The sequence below is a fragment of the Astatotilapia calliptera genome, chromosome 23 (genome assembly GCF_964374335.1).
Source record: "Astatotilapia calliptera chromosome 23, fAstCal68.1, whole genome shotgun sequence".
Lineage (NCBI taxonomy): Eukaryota > Metazoa > Chordata > Actinopteri > Cichliformes > Cichlidae > Astatotilapia > Astatotilapia calliptera.
The window spans coordinates 3,173,182-3,189,257 of NC_137443.1; the positions used below are offsets into that span (position 1 = coordinate 3,173,182).

The 16,076-nt window shown below is 41.8% G+C and overlaps 2 protein-coding genes and 1 long non-coding RNA gene across 6 annotated transcripts in view; 2 read left to right on the forward strand and 1 right to left on the reverse strand.

Moving 5' to 3' along the window:
• The window catches only part of rxrgb (retinoid X receptor, gamma b), a 30,930-nt gene extending 26,603 nt beyond the window's left edge, over positions 1-4,327 (forward strand). For all 4 annotated transcript variants that reach the window (XM_026158468.2, XM_026158467.2, XM_026158466.2 and 1 more), the window contains exons 6-10: positions 62-191; positions 676-808; positions 1,117-1,208; positions 2,178-2,283; positions 3,809-4,327. In XM_026158468.2, the coding sequence (XP_026014253.2) occupies positions 62-191; positions 676-808; positions 1,117-1,208; positions 2,178-2,283; positions 3,809-3,956 (609 nt within the window). In that variant the 3' untranslated portion in view covers positions 3,957-4,327. The remainder of the gene's footprint in view (positions 1-61; positions 192-675; positions 809-1,116; positions 1,209-2,177; positions 2,284-3,808) is intronic.
• Positions 3,930-6,073, reverse strand: LOC145424189 (uncharacterized). The gene is made up of 2 exons (XR_013905163.1): positions 5,950-6,073; positions 3,930-4,682 (listed from the first exon to the last, which is right to left on the reverse strand). It is a non-coding gene; the product is annotated as an uncharacterized LOC145424189 (long non-coding RNA).
• lmx1a (LIM homeobox transcription factor 1, alpha) lies at positions 5,045-15,509 on the forward strand. Its single transcript, XM_026159141.2, has 9 exons — positions 5,045-5,480; positions 5,570-5,615; positions 5,977-6,157; positions 11,123-11,343; positions 11,745-11,923; positions 12,517-12,594; positions 12,962-13,043; positions 14,619-14,798; positions 14,970-15,509. The coding sequence occupies exons 2-9, from the start codon at positions 5,588-5,590 to the stop codon at positions 15,110-15,112; spliced, it is 1,092 nt and encodes a 363-aa protein (XP_026014926.1). The 5' UTR covers positions 5,045-5,480; positions 5,570-5,587; the 3' UTR covers positions 15,113-15,509.
• The last annotated feature ends 567 nt before the right edge of the window (positions 15,510-16,076 follow it).

Below are 16,076 nucleotides of genomic sequence, written 5' to 3' on the forward strand. Positions count from 1 at the left end.
CTAACAGTGCCTACAATCACATTAAATCGGTCTGGCACTTGTCCTACATGTTCTTCTCCAGACCAATGACCCCGTCACCAATATCTGCCAAGCAGCAGACAAGCAGCTTTTCACCTTGGTGGAGTGGGCGAAAAGGATCCCGCACTTCTCCGAGCTCCCCCTCGATGACCAGGTCATCTTACTACGAGCAGGTAGACACGCAAACACAAACCAGTGCATGCGGCAAGCTTATGCTCACACAAATATCAGACCACACACTCATACACAGCAGTTTCCTGCAAGGGTAAACAGTCCTTTATCCTCCCTTTCCCCCCTCACTTTTTGTGTAGTATTTTCATTCAGCATAGTTGCCGAGCCGATGTCAAGCAGTCTATTTAAGTCTTTTTTTTTTTTTGTAACATCTAGTTTAATGGAGCAGTGAAACCAAAATAACTGGACCATTTGCAAGTCCCAGCAGTGCAGTTTGCTGCCAGTGCTGACCTCTGCTGGGAGGAGATTTAACACATGCCAGGACGATAAAGTGAAAAAGTCACAAAATGGATAATTAATTTTAAGCAAGCAGGGAAATCACAGAACATGTTTTGTGTATTTAATTTACACAAACTAAAGACGGGCTTTAAAGAGACGAGTGGATCGAGATGTCACTCGTTTTTCTTGTTCCTTTTTTGTGTCCAGGCTGGAACGAGCTACTAATTGCATCATTCTCGCATCGCTCGGTCACGGTAAAAGACGGTATCCTGCTGGCAACAGGTCTTCACGTCCACAGAAGCAGCGCCCACAGTGCTGGAGTTGGCTCCATCTTTGACAGGTAGGAAGGATTGAAAGATGAGACAAAAAGATAAAATAATGTGACATTTAGACTCCTTCATGATTAACCTCTTAATTCTGTATATTTTGTGGTTGGAGGCAACCCCCCCCCCCCAACACCACCGTTAACTGGCTGTAAATGTTACTAATGTCTTAACTGCATTCATTTCAGTGTGTTGTCATTTAAGCTAAGTACATATTTGCATAGAAATGCAAATTCTTTACTGAGAAATTATTCTAATTCTTGTACTGATTTAATTCAGTCCTATTTTTGTGACTAGTCATTGTTTCTTTCTTGATTTCCTGCAGAGTACTCACAGAGTTAGTATCTAAAATGAAAGATATGAAGATGGATAAGACGGAGCTCGGCTGCTTGCGAGCAATTGTCCTCTTCAATCCAGGTCAGTCTGGCCTCTTGAGACTGTTACATACCACCCAAAACAACATTTTCACCGACATTTCAGTTGTGTTATTTCACTGCTTATTTTAGTAACTGCAGAATCACTATACTGGATTCATGAAATTCATGTGAACATATTTGTCAAGTGCAATGTTGGTCATCATAATATTATGGCTAGTTGGAGAGATTTTACTGTGCACCCATGCGTTCCTAATGGCTCAGTCAGACTAGACTAAAAATAGGATAGTAATCTACTTTATATCAAGAAAAATTAGTGATTGCCCGGATTCTTTTTGCTGATTGTAAGTAGTTGCAGCAACCATTTTCAATTGCACAGGTGTCTTGGTAGAAGAAAACAGCTTTGCTGAGCACCTGTGTCATATAAATCAGTCAATTAACCATCCTGCAGCAATTAGGTCACTATTTGTGGAGGAATTTCTGAATCTCTGTTTAAAATTTATGAGGTTCTGGCTGGACTCTAAATGTAATGATGCATTCAGTTTCCCTTGGAAGCAGGGCTGGGAGTGACATCACTCCCAAGTTGAGTGTGTTCCAGTAGTGAAGTCAGAAAAACAGGATTTATTTTGTTCCTTAGCAAGTAGAGCCATTCATACCACGATGGGGATACAAGGTGATGTTTGTTTGGGTTTGTTGTTGTTTTTTAACTGAAAAACACAACAGCAACACATTTATGGTTCGAGCCTGCACGGTGTTCTGTATATGGCTTATTTAGCGAATCAAATATGTACAACAGTATTTTCACAGATTGAAAGTTGAGAACGCTGAAATTCAGACTTACAGCTTCAAATGGAATACACAGAATTTCTGTGTTGTTAGACAGCAAAAGATTTATGATTTTTGCTCACAGTTAACAGCCATGTTATCACAAACAGACTGCAGAAAATTGACTCCATTCGATCACAAACTAGCAGAATGACTTGTGTGTTTTGTTTTGGGTCTTTTTTTCCAGATGCAAAAGGTTTGTCTAACCCAGCAGAGGTTGAGGGGCTGAGAGAAAAGGTCTATGCTTCATTGGAGTCGTATACAAAACAGAAGTACCCGGACCAGCCTGGCAGGTAGGAACTGTTCCATTACAACATCGACCATTTTTAAACACATTGCTGCACTGGATGTAAAGAATAATAAGGATGGCAGCTTGCATTATATTAGTACACAGCTCTTATGCAAGTAAAAAACTTTTGCCTAACCACAACATTGCATTTAAAAGGATGTAGGCTGATAACGCTATTTGTAACTGCAAATTGTTGCCATTGACTGTATTTTTTATTTGGGAGCTGATTGAGAGCAACAGGTATTAGAGGTAAAAGCAGACACTGCAAACTTCCTGAAAAGTCAACACATCACAGCTGAGATGCAGAAAGAACGCTTAAGAATATTTTGGTCACTATTGAGATCACAGTTATTATTATTATTACCCCATGAATATTTCACCTCACTGAAAAAACGTTTAATGGTGAAATTATGACATAAAGTGCACATGATTGAAGTGAAACTAGCATGCCACAGCCCGGCAGTGAAAAAGATCACCACTGCAACATGTAATACTTTTTCTTGTTTGTTTTCATTAATCTAAATCATAAATCTCTGAGCAAAGAATTGATTTTTGAAAGGTAAATGTAACACTAGCTTGACTTTCTTTGAAATGGCTTACTGTGTACGGTATGTTGTCTCATGAAAAGTGAGATGTTTACAATATTAAAAAAAAAATCTTGATATGCACTCACTATATTCTTTATTAGGAACATCTTGCTAGTCCTTTTGGGCCATATCGATATGATCGCTGCATGTCTATGATGGGATTCTCACGTTCCACCACATCCCAAAGGTGCTCTATTGGATTGAGATCCGGTGACTGTGGTGTTTTATCCTGCTGGAAAAAGCGGAAAATGGGAACACTGTGATCAATAATGATATAGTCAGCACCAATGTTCAGATAAGCAGTGATGTTTAAAGCGATGCTCAGTTGGAGCCCAAAATGTGCCAAGAAAATATCTCCCACACACACACACTACCACCAACAGCAGCCTGAATTGTATACAGGGCAGAGTGCATCCATGTTTTCATGGTGTTTGCACCAAATTCTGACCCTATTATTCTAATGTCACAGTAAAAATTGTGACTTATCAAATGAGACATTGTTTGTCCATTCCTCTGTGGTTCAATTTAGGTGGTGCTCTGTCCTTTAGCAGGTGACCCGGTGTGGTCTTGTTGCTGCTGTAGGCCATCTGCTTTAAAGTTTAATATGTTGTGCATTCAGAGATGCTCCCATGCATGTATTTTCTTTTTTGGACTATTCTCTGCAAACTGTATAGATGATTGTCACCTTTCGTCCTGAACTTCAGCAGGTCATCTTGATCATGTCTACATGCCTAAATGCAGAGTTGCTGCCATGTGATTGGCTGATTAGATATTTGCATTACAAAGCAGGTGAACAGGTGTATCAAACAAAGTGGCTAGTGAGTGTGTGTAAAATATGGCTTTTTTTTTTTTTTTTTAAACAACTTTGAACATGTGTGGAAGTGAGTTTTAAGCTCAGTTGTTCTCGCCTCACTATTTGGCACGACTTTTTATTATTCTCAGGTTTGCCAAACTGCTGCTGCGCCTGCCTGCCCTGCGCTCCATCGGCCTCAAATGTTTGGAGCATCTGTTCTTCTTCAAGCTAATTGGGGACACGCCTATTGACACCTTTTTGATGGAGATGCTGGAGGCTCCGCATCAGATCACATGACACACGTCTTCCCCTTTCCCTTGTACATACTCCCGCATCATAAGCAATATGATGATGGAATTAAAAAGACTTGATTGAAATGTAAAACAGCTTATTTTGTACCCATTTTAAAAAAAAAATGCAATTAAAATGTTTAAAAAAAATGTGGTTGTGGGGATGGTGGAGTCATAACTCGATAAATTCCAATAAAGTTGGTTTGGAATTTTGTAAATAGCTAATTTCAGGTGTTTGTTTCAAAAGCCACCAAATGCAAAATTTGAAGAAAAAAAATCATATTTTATTCAAAGCAGAATTGTATAAAACAAAAACCATGCCTGAATTTCTTAAACGTGTCTGAGAATTCTTACAGAATAAAGTTATTTAAAAATGTACATGAAATATTTTGTGCATTGTGTTAATGCCTTATCACATTTTCTTTTATTAGCTGTGTTTGGTATCAAATATAAAGTGAACCTGCTATTTTCACTCCTCGTCCACCAGATGGCGTCCACAGAGTGCCATCAAGACGAGAGACGCTGCTTCACAGCATTTTTTTTTTTTTTTTTTTTTTTAAAGAGCTGTTTGCACGGATTCCTGTATCCTCCTCGTGGCTACGGTCTGTCAGAGTTACATGACTCGTCAGGGCCTCTGCAGGCTTCAGCATCACGAACTGCCAGGACCTCATCACAAAGACCTTTGATTTCATTAAGACTTCTTGGTGAAGATAATCCACGAAGAAATAGGAATCTAGAGAGAACAAAAAAGAAAATAAATCTACTTCGGAATATGTGCCTATACTGGAATGAGTCAGTATGTTGGCTGATATGTAACAAAATCCGCACGGGTTTGCAGTTGTCCGCAATAGTTGCAACTGGAGCTAGAATATAAAATAGCATACAGCCATATCTTGCTCACATGTTTCAATAGGAAAAATAGATGTTGTTATTTTGCAAAAATCATTGGAATCTCTATGATCCCATTTACTGCCAAGACTGGGCTAAAGTGAAACTTTGTGAAGCCACTAATTCGCAGAAAAACCAAACTGATTATTTAAAGCTTTTGGGGGGGGGGGGGGGGGAATCATCACTTAAGTGTGTGACCTTTTAACCTGCAGTTTACTGTGTTATCAAATCACAATTTGAATACTACTGGCATTGAGGCTTGGCGAGAGAGACACACAAGCGTGGGGGAGAGAGCGAGTGACCGAGGGAGGAGAGAGAGTGCCTGGCAGAGAACGAGAGAGAAGGAGAGAGAGAGAGGTAACCTGCACCTGCACATGGAGGAAGTCTTACTCTGTTTCGCGCTCGCTCTCTCTCACTCTCTTTCCCGTTCACCCCTAATAGGATAATTGATAGACAGCCCAAATAGTCAATAACTGTGGACTCAGCGAGGTCGCTGGAAGCACTAAGCAGAAACTTTGATGCGCTGCTCTCTGCTCCGAGGAGCAAGTTGCAGGGGAACTTTGAGTGGCGGAGATGCTCTGAGCAGGACTGGGAGTTCATAACCAAAATCCTTCGCTGCTGACCGGAAACTCGCATTTTACAGGTATGCCACTCTTCTTAGAAAACTCTAAGAAAAAAATCTTAGAAAAATGTTTTCCTTAAATTAAACCTTGGTGAAAATATATTTCGCAGCTTCTTCAGGGAACAGCAATGGTGGATATACCGGATACATCCTTAGGTAAGTAAACATGTATTTTATCAATATATTGAGATTAGATTCGTTTATTTTAAGCAACTTCATTTGTTGTTGTTTTTTATCAGCTCAACAGAATTACTCAGTTGCTAGAATTTAACAATTTGAAATTTTAAAAAAGTGCTAACTTTAAAATAGTTGTTCAAATGTATATCGCTCTTATAAAACACACGCACACATTTCCTCTGATTATAAAAGAGGAAAAGTTTGGTTAATTTGCCAACCTTCGTCTAGTTCAGCCACTTGGTTACGCAAACAACAAAATTTGCCAATTTTCATTTCTTCAGTTTTATCCTTCTCGCTGAACCAAAATATTTACCAATTAAAGGATTTCCGTGCATTGCAGATGTGAATCGGAGGGCAGTGTGTGCAGGATGCCATCGGTTGATCAGAGACAGATTCCTGCTCAGAGTCACTGACGGCCTCTGGCATGAGGACTGCGTGCGGTGCGCAGCGTGCGGGGACGCGCTCACGAACTCCTGCTTTCTGCGGGACCGCAAACTTTACTGCAAACGGGACTATGCTGAGTGAGTTATTATTTATAACTGTTTGGTTCATAGGTGGCGTAAGTAGTAGTTCCTTTTTCACGGGAAATCACCAATTTCAACTTTAACCAAGACGTGACAAAATAAAATTTGCAACTTGGGCACATATAATGCAACACACGCAGGCATGTTAAGAAAAAACTACCTAATATTTCTCATACAGTTAAAAAAAAAGAAAAAAAAAAACATATTAAACGACTCTAACCATTAAAATGTTTGAATAAGCGTTTTAACACAACACTAAACTAATAAAGTTCTAAATAAGGTAGTAGTCGTTTTATGCAGCCTCCTGCAAAAATATAATCATGATATAGAAAAATATATATGACCTTTTCTGCCATTAAAAAAAACAACTATGTTATTTGACTTCAGTTTTGATCATTTTATTCTGAGGGCCAAACCTGATGGTGTATCATTAAGGTCATTTTTGCAACAGTACAGCTTTGTCCAGACTTGACCTTGACTAAGAAAGTGTGTGTGCGTGTGTGTGTGTGTGCGTGTGTGTGTGTGTGTGCGCGCGTGTGTGTGTGTGCGCGTGTGTGTCTGAGAGATAAAGAAAATAACTTTCTCATAAGGCCAACATAAATATTTCTAATCCTTCTTAGTGTTGTATTGGGTAGACATGGATGCATTTTGTGTGCAGTTGTGTTTAAATGTGTGTATATGCCGTAATATGACTTCCAGTAAACTTGGCACAGTGCACTGAGAGAACAAGGTGACTGTAGGAGGAAGGGGTGGCAAGGGAGCTGGAATGTAAGAAAACTATTGTATTGTGCTGCGTTCGTCCGTACATGCACATGCACACACACAATAATGTGGTCACACCTTCATGCACAACCAGGGGTAAGGCTCAACTGACACATTGTCAAAATGTGTTAAAATTTTGAGGCCCACTGACGTGGCAACTGCAAGCTGGGGACAACATATGGTCCCCCACCCATCCACACACACAAAAAAAAAAAAAAAATCACCTACTGCTCATGCCCTCCTACCTCATTCACCAGCTCATCCCCCCTCAGCTTCCAAATACACTCTGCACACCCTAAAAGGCAACAACTCACATTATTTTTGAACAATTTGGTAATGGCTGTTCTGCCAAGCACACAGGGAAGCAAGGAAATGTTTCAACACACTCATGTTGGAGACATATACCTTTAAAGGAGACGGAGTGTTTTAGAAAAATATGTAGATTTAATTTCTGTAAAACAAAACAAAAAAATTAATGTACTTAGTGTCTTCAGTGGAGATAATAACACTTGGCGAAAACACGTAGTAAAGACTTGTACTGAGAGGTAATTAGGAGTGCACAGCCATATGTCAGAAGGTCTGGTGCATCCCTACAAGAGGGACGGTGAGGATGGTGTGAACTTATTTTGGGGGACAGTGCGCTCCATGAGCCCTGGCGTTATGCGCCGTGGCATCTGGAAAGCTCTTCACACAGCAGCCCCTGTGTTGAGCAATGGGACAACGCCCAGCCGACCGTGAGTTATCTGACCTGATCAATTAGCAGGAGGCCTGGTGCCAAACTCCACCTCTGAGTCCACCCGTCATCCTTCCACCCCGGCTGTCCTGTCTGGAGTTACGACACCCAATAACACATGAGCACTACTTTTGACCACAATGAGGGTTTTAAAACTGTGCCAGTTTTTTTTTTTCTTCTCACCAACAAACTATGTCCTGCTCCCCCGTTCGGCTGATGCAAAACAAGTGTGATTATTCCATACTGTGACAACATTTGTCTTTTACCACATGCTGCATCGTCTGACTGAATCTTGCTTTGTTTTTACCTTTGTTTCACCATGAAGCCTGGCCCATTCATGTGGTTTATAAGACAATAATGCTAATATTTGCCAGTACCAGAGGACCGTACAGATTTCAGTTTTATATATATTTATGCATCTAAAATGTTTCTTTTTAATAACAAGTAGGAACATGAGGATATAATATATGTGCCACAAAGGAATAATAACATTAAAAAAGGGTTGAAAATTAAAAAATTAACTTAATTAAAGTAGTTTATCTCTTTTTGGATGATCTAATATGTGTGATATAACAAACAAGATGCATAAAAACATTTTTGTTTTAACAGAACTTTACTGATTTTCATTGTCTGTCCCAGTTACTGTGGCAGACAAGACTAACTTAAGCATATTTAAACTCATTCAGTATCTGAGAAAGTCATCACAACAAAAATAAATAAATTCAACATGTTTTCATATCATAATACTTTCTGATAGTCATTTTTTCCTCTTTAATGTAATTTTTGATTATATCAAAACACTTTGAATTAAATTTTTTATAAAGACCAGCTGAGCAGAGGGGTTTTTGCACCTCAAGCGTGGGGGGGGGGATCCATCTGTTTTTCTTCCTCTTATCCAACCCGAGGGTTGCATTGAAAAAACACGGTATTTAAGCGTTAATTATAAAGTCATCGGCAGTATGTGTTGTATTAGCTTGCAGTCATTTCCCCACATTTTAGAGAAGCCGCTGAAGCTTTTCTAACTGTAATCATTAATTTACAATAATCTGATTCATTTAGACGACTGAATGCAGTTGTTTTTAATAATGCTTGTTTTATTCCATAGTTTATACATTGGCTGTCTGACCTGTAGTGACTCCAGTTTTCTGAAGCCGAATGCAGAATCCTGTCTGACAGCGTGTCTTCAGCTTGGTTTAGGTTAACTAAACGGTTCAGCGGGCAGGTGGACCGGACAGCAGATTGGTCGTCAGATCTTCGGTGTGACTCGCTGTGCACTTGACCTGACGATCTGTATCTGATACATAGCTCCCGCTGGTGTGTGCGTTCAGCAATGGATCTAAGTTAACCTGATCCAGAAACAAGATCTGCCTCTCTGCTTGTCCACTAGACCAGCAGTCTGAATGCCTGACTGCCAAAGGTCAGCACTGAAGTCAGAGCAAGAACAATGAAAGAGGAGGACTTGAGGAAAACTGTGAGTTTGTCTGTGTACATTTCTGCTAAACACTCATCTTTTTATACAGTGCTTCTGCATTAGGAGTGCCTCACCCAGACCATGTCAGTGTGGAGGAGTGCAAAATTTTGCTGACTTACTCCTCTGTAATGATCTTGTCACTAATTGCCATGTCTAAATCCAGCGTGACTGAGTGTTCCCGCTCTCCTGGCCGAGCCTCTGGGCCAATCATGTCAGCGGAAACTCTGAAATATTAAACACCTTGAGCCACTCCATAAGTATTGGAGGTACTCTTACCTTTGCATTAACGACGCTTAAGAGTACTGGGGATAATTAGACGAACTGGATAAGGCGTATAATGGAAAAGCGCTTCTCGAAACACGAATGATCTCAAAACATTAATGCCCATAGTTTCTTCTCCGCTGGCATTAGCATCATACTGAGATGTCAAATCAAATGCTTTGCGGTATCTCAGAGACCCAGAAACATTCAGGGTATTTCCTCTGCCACACTTCCTTTGAAATATTTGATTGATGCATCTTGTGTTGCCACAGGAATGCACATTCCACAGACGGTATGTTGACCATATTAAAGCACATACCATTGAAGCTGTGGGGCAGACAACTCAGATGGGTCAAGCAGACCGACCCTCCTGAGCTTCTGGGAAGGGGCTCTTACCATCGCCATAGTGACCCCAGAGCAACAGTAAGAGGTCTTAGCAATGTCTGGCTTTAGGACGTACGAGCTCCGGAGCCTTTGACAGGGATATGTGTGTGTGTGTGTGTGTGTGTGTGTGTATATATATATATATATATATATAACAATTCTGTAACTGTAACTTCGGTCGTTGCTGTGCTTTTTGGAAGTCGAATTTCCCAGAGGAACCCACACGAGGGATTAATAAAGTTCTATCTTATCTTATCTTATCTTATCTTATGTCAACATGGCTGTTAGTTTTATTTTCAACTTAAAAATTTATTTGCTTGGAAATATTGTTCTCATTCGGAATTTGAAATATATCCAAAAATTAATTAATTTGCTTAAGTTTGGGTGTATTTTTTTTCTAGGTAGTGTAAAAAATTTCAGTATCTTTGTACTATTAAGAAGAAAGTTAATAAAAACAACATTACACAATTTATTCAAATTAACTTATTAAAGTAAATAAAATAGATTCAATGTGATTAGGACATACAGAATAATAATTGTGGTTATTAATGTGTCCATGCACAGTGTTAGATTAACCTCCAATGCTCCTATTTTCTGATGGTTTCACAGTATCAAGAAAAAGACTTTCTCATGAGGCACATGGAGTATTTTTATTTGGAAACAAAAAAGGGGAAAAGCTGTCACTTTCTCATGCCTCTGTGCTGACTGCTCTGGTGACCTAGTCAAGTCTGGAGACAAACGCCAGCTCCAGAATGATGACGCATCATCCTGCGTGACAGACCCAAAATGCGGAGGTGCCAGCCAGCGGACAATGGTCCTGCTGCTTGAGGGCTGGCTCTGTCTTTGTCTACTTCTGGTTAAGCAGACTTACGGATAATTCCACGGATAATTCCTGGGACCAGTGGCTCAGTCTCTCCCACCAGGAGATCTGATTCCACCCCTCTGCCTGGAGCCATGGCCTGCCGAGAGCCTTTCTCCTGCCTCCCCAGGAGCGCAGCCTCGGACACGGCAGTCGGAGCCACGGCAACAGTCTCTGAGGCTAAGCTCACCAGTGCTGGTTGCCAGGCGCTAAGATACACACCCGACACACTAAGGGTATGTGTCTGAGTGGTCCGGGCAGGAGGGGGGGAAAGGCGAGAGAAGTCAGGCTGGCGGTTGTTTTGAGTGACAGCTCGACTCAGCAACATTCTCAAAGTCTACCCAGCATTTTTTGGTTTTCTCATAGAGTCCCATCTTACTGATGTGTGAGGGGGTCCTCAAGTGTCTAAAGAAAACAAAATCCCTATTCTCTGTTATTTACTCAGCTCTCACACTTTCTCTCTCTGTGCGCTTGCTTTCCTCCACTGTTCAGTCTGTTTGCAGTGCGTTGTGCAGGGTGCACAGAAGCCATCTCTCCCGCAGAGCTGGTGATGCGTGCGGGGGCCGCTGTGTTCCACCTGCGCTGTTTCACCTGCAGCGTTTGTTCCTGCCGCCTGCAGACAGGAGATCGCTGCGTTCTCAGGGAGGGACAGCTACTATGTGCCAGAGAGGGCTACCACCAATGTCTGGCCAGTCCTAGCTCTTCTGAAACAGGTACAGAAATTGCATGCTTTCATGCTGCTCTTTGATTTGTAATAAATTCACAATCCATTTTGATGATTAAATCCCACTTTAAGAATTCAAACTCTGTCCAGCATTGGGTAAAATAAGCCCATTTTAGTTTGAGTAACTAACTGTAACAGTGCAATAAAAACATTGCCAAAATAATGATTCAAGTGAAGTGGTAAAATACCAGTTCAAGTTGGGACATAAAAATCATCCTGGGAGACACAGAAAAGCCCAAAACTCAGCCCGACATCAGCCAGGTTGATGTAAAGTATCTGCATTTTAAACAAAAACTAAAATTCTTATAAAAAAATATTTAAACATTAGCAGGCATGAATTTTCCTGTTTTTATGTGAATATTTTCAATCATATCTATGCCTGTCTTCTAGGTAAAAGTAATGATGAAGATGAAGAAGTTGAGGAGGAATCTGGAAGGATTGCAGGCAGAAAAGTTAAATCAGATGATGTGGAGAGCAAACGCCCCAAAAGACCTCGCACTATTCTGACCACTCAGCAAAGACGCACCTTTAAAGCATCCTTTGAGGTCTCCTCCAAGCCTTGTCGAAAGGTAAACAAAAAAAATATCTTCTGTTACTTTGCATTCAAGTTAAAACTATGAATCTATTTCATATGAGGACCTAACATAGACATTTTAGAAATTTTCATACAGCACTGTCTCATCTTTACACTTATTTTATTCATTGTTTAAAACAAGGTGCAAGGGCTAAGCCTTTTACTAGCTTGTACAATCCAGAGACCCTTTTACCTCATATTGTGAAAGAAAGCCCTTGTACCATGTGTCACCTTGACAGAATGAACAAAAAAAAGGAGAAAACTTCATTCAAAAATATGTGACATGGTTTCATGTATCTTCTGTACATTATTATCACTGTACTGCGGGTGGGTAGTTGGGCAGTTTTGTTATAAGTGACATTGCTAAATTCCTCATGTACCAAAGTACCAAAGTAAAGATTTTTGAAAACATAGCAGTTATTTTCACAAAACAAATAAGCATCATGAGTGTTTCTTTAAGCAGTTTCTGCCTCTTTGCTAAATTTGTGATGTGACGCAGATTTTTATTATCCTTCAAATGACCTCCTCATTCTTTTTTTTTACCCTCGCATTCTGTCTTTGTGTTGCCCTCCTGAATCTTAATCCAAGGTAAGAGAGACCTTGGCAGCTGAGACTGGTCTGAGTGTCCGGGTGGTGCAGGTCTGGTTCCAGAACCAAAGAGCCAAAGTAATTCAAAGTACACACACGCGCACGCACACACACACACACACACACTCATGCACTGCTAATAAAAGCCTTCTTTCTGCACTGTATTCGTAAGCCAGAGTGGAAATCAGCCTGGTTATCTGTTCATACAGGAAACTGATGACATCTCATGGAGAGATCACTGTAGATTAAACCCAATATTTCCTCACAATTTGGGCTCATGTGTGGCTGCCCTCTACTTCATTCTTGATACTTTACAACTGAGTGAACACAAGCATACTCCTGGGTGGTAGATGGACTGTGGAGTGGGAGGACAGTTTTTTACAGTAGACTTGAGGATTTGACTGCACTGAGGCATTAAAGAGCTTTAATGTCTCTCGATGCATAGATGAAGAAACTGGCCAGGAGACAACAGCAGCAGGAGCAGCAACAGACTCAGGAACAGTGTGAACACCCATCGCATCACACAGGTATTATTCATAATTGCTTTTGTTCTCGCTGTAAGAAAAGGTACCGTTTTCTCTATTTATTTATCAGTTTCTAATAGGTAATGGGAAATACCTTGACTAAAGATTTTATTCAGCCTTTAAGTTATAGAAAGTTCAATTTTTTTTTTTTTACCTTTTTATTGTTTATTTTATTTTATTTTTACTTGTTTGATACGGGACAGACTGGGGAAAAGAAAGAGGGAAAGAAAAACAGCGGGGAAGAGGGACGGGGATAAAGGGCAAAAAAACCCAAAACAACAACAACAAAATAAGCAGACAAAAAATGCATATATCAATCACCTGGATCACCTGTTGAGAAAGAAAAAAGAGAAAACAAGCAGAAGAAAAAAGAGCAACATAATAAACAACATCGCGATGATCTATGTGAATATAACTGTAAATACTAAATATTAAACATTATTGTGCAGCACGTAAGATCGACAGCACACAGTATGCTTTGAGGTAGGAGTCAAAAAGGGTTTAGTTTGTGTGTGTGAGTCCCCGTGTGTACACCTGTTATCATGAGCGCGCTTGTATTTAAAAGGTTCCTTCAAATAATGATCCGCTAGAGGGTGTGGGGGGGCCACATCCCCGTCCTCCAGGGCATGAAGCAGGTATGGAGGAGATCAAAACTCCAGACATCCAGAGACCCTCAGAACACAAGAGACCAAGGAAGACCAACAGAGGGGCAGCCGCGCCACTGTCCCAGAAAGAGCTGAGGAGAGCCCCAGATGAGGGGTCACGCAGAAGCCAGGGGGAGTTGCAGTGACGCGCCCGTGAGCTCTGCCGGCAGCCAGCTGTGCCTGAGTGACCGAGCCCCAGGCCGAGAGGCCGAGGGCACCCCACCTCCGAAGTGGCCCGAGCGAGCCCCAGGCTCCAGGCCCCGACAAGCAGCCACCAAGGAGTGAGCCGGTGTGTACCTGGACGCCCATCCACAGACACAAAGAACCACCAACGCACCGATGTCTGATGTCAGGCCCTCCAAACCTTGGAGGGCCTGAGATGTCCCCAGAGAGGTGGCGTCTGATACCCAATCTGACATATAGACACAGACATACAGGCACACACAGACACAAACATCCATTCCCCCCCTCATGCTCTCATATGCAATTACTCAACACTTACCCAACGTGGAGACAGACATAAAGAGAAACTGTACACACAATCACACTCCCCAAGCGTACTCTAAGCCCCAGGTCTAGGTACCCTTGCCCCTGGAGGGGGAAACTGCACCAAGACCCAGGTAGTGTTACCCTTTTCCCTGGGGTGGAGAGAAGCAGACTGCCCCGGCTCGGCAGCAGCAGGGAGGCCCCACATTCCAGACCCCAATCGGACGGCCAACTTCTCCTCCCAGCCCCCCCGCTCCAGCAGGCCGCAGAGAACGGGGGTGTGAGAAGACTCCAAAGTTTAGAGCTAAAATTTAGCTTTTAATTGTTTTGAAGGGCTTTCTGCAGTTAAAACAGGCTAAAATCATTAACAGAGAACTCTGTTACTTTAACTACATTAACTCATAAACACACAGCTCTGTGATCTCCTTTGGTTTCCTATGCTTCATAGCGCCCTCCAGTGGCAGTGTGACCTCTGAGATGAAGCACCTCGGGTCCTCTTATGTCCATATTGAACTGCAGCAGCAGCAGATGGGAATGACCACACTGGAACAGCAGGACTGGGACATGGACCCCTTCAGACAGGGCCTGACCCCGCCTCAGATGCCAGGGGATCACATGCATCCTTATGGTAAAAGATCTCAACGCAGTCAAATCCTCAGCTTATTTTAAGCCTTTTGTAAAACAAACATGAAATAAACATAATTTTAAAAGTAAAAAAATGTACTTTTGATATTGCTGGTATTAATTTAAACTTCCAATAGTAGTTGAGATACAAAATAATAATTTATATCTTTTTAAGGTTTCAAGAGCCTGTATGGCGATGTGGACAGAGACCCGCTGTGTCATATGGCTGACGGCGACTGCCTCTCTCTTGGCGACTCCTCGCCACTCACTCCTATTGACCGCCTCTACTCCATGCAGGACTCGTACTTCACCTCGTGAGGGTGGCTATCAGATTCAGACAGACTGAATTTATCTCAGAAATGTGGTAATTTGGTACGTGGACGTAAAATGTTAGAAGGGGACAGGGGTACACTCACAGTGATACCATGCAATACTATACCATGTTCACCTCTATACAAACCCAATTACACTCCTGCATCTTATGCTTTAAAATCTCTTCGGAGTCTCCTGTACGTGCATGACACTGAACTCTCATTATGTTTGAATGCCAGATTATGAGAGCGTAACTGCATCTACTCATGTAAATAGTTGACTGGGTGTGTATTTGTATTTATTCTCCAAATGTGTGTGTATGCTGTTCATCTCGATCGAATTAACAATAATCAGAAAATAATAAACATGAAACGGTGAATGTTCACTATGGTGTTACTACAAACCACGGGGTGATTTGTCCATATGAAAATGGGATATTCATGCTGAGGGTTAGAGGCAGGTCAGTCCATCCTCAGTGCTTATCAGTCCGATCTAGGTGACGGGTCAGTGAGACATCTTCTCCTGGCTGTTGAATGGATCGTCAGATTGTAAAATGCTGGGCTATGACAGCCGTATGGGTCAGTGGCAGGTAAGCATCACATCCACGCCGCCATCATCAACGCTCACATTGTGCTTTTCTTGGTCAAAGGCCTTTGCTGCATTTTTCTGCCTTTTCCTTCCTTCAGTCAAAGAGGATGGGAGGAGGGGGAGGTGGGGGACCACCCAGGCGCTGTGCCCAGCTGGAATGCACCAATCATGGGAAGGGAGGTTGCGAAAACCCACGGAGGGGGCTTCAGACAACGGAGTGGCTGAAAGCTGTGTCAGGGGAGAATGCCCAGGGTGACACGGAGATATGAAGCCCTACTGTATGGAGTGCCTCCTTGCCCCAGCCGTGAACCCTCTCCTGGACCCATCTCATATTTCCCACTATGAAATCAGACCTTGCAAAGCAGAGAGCTCAAGTCAATGG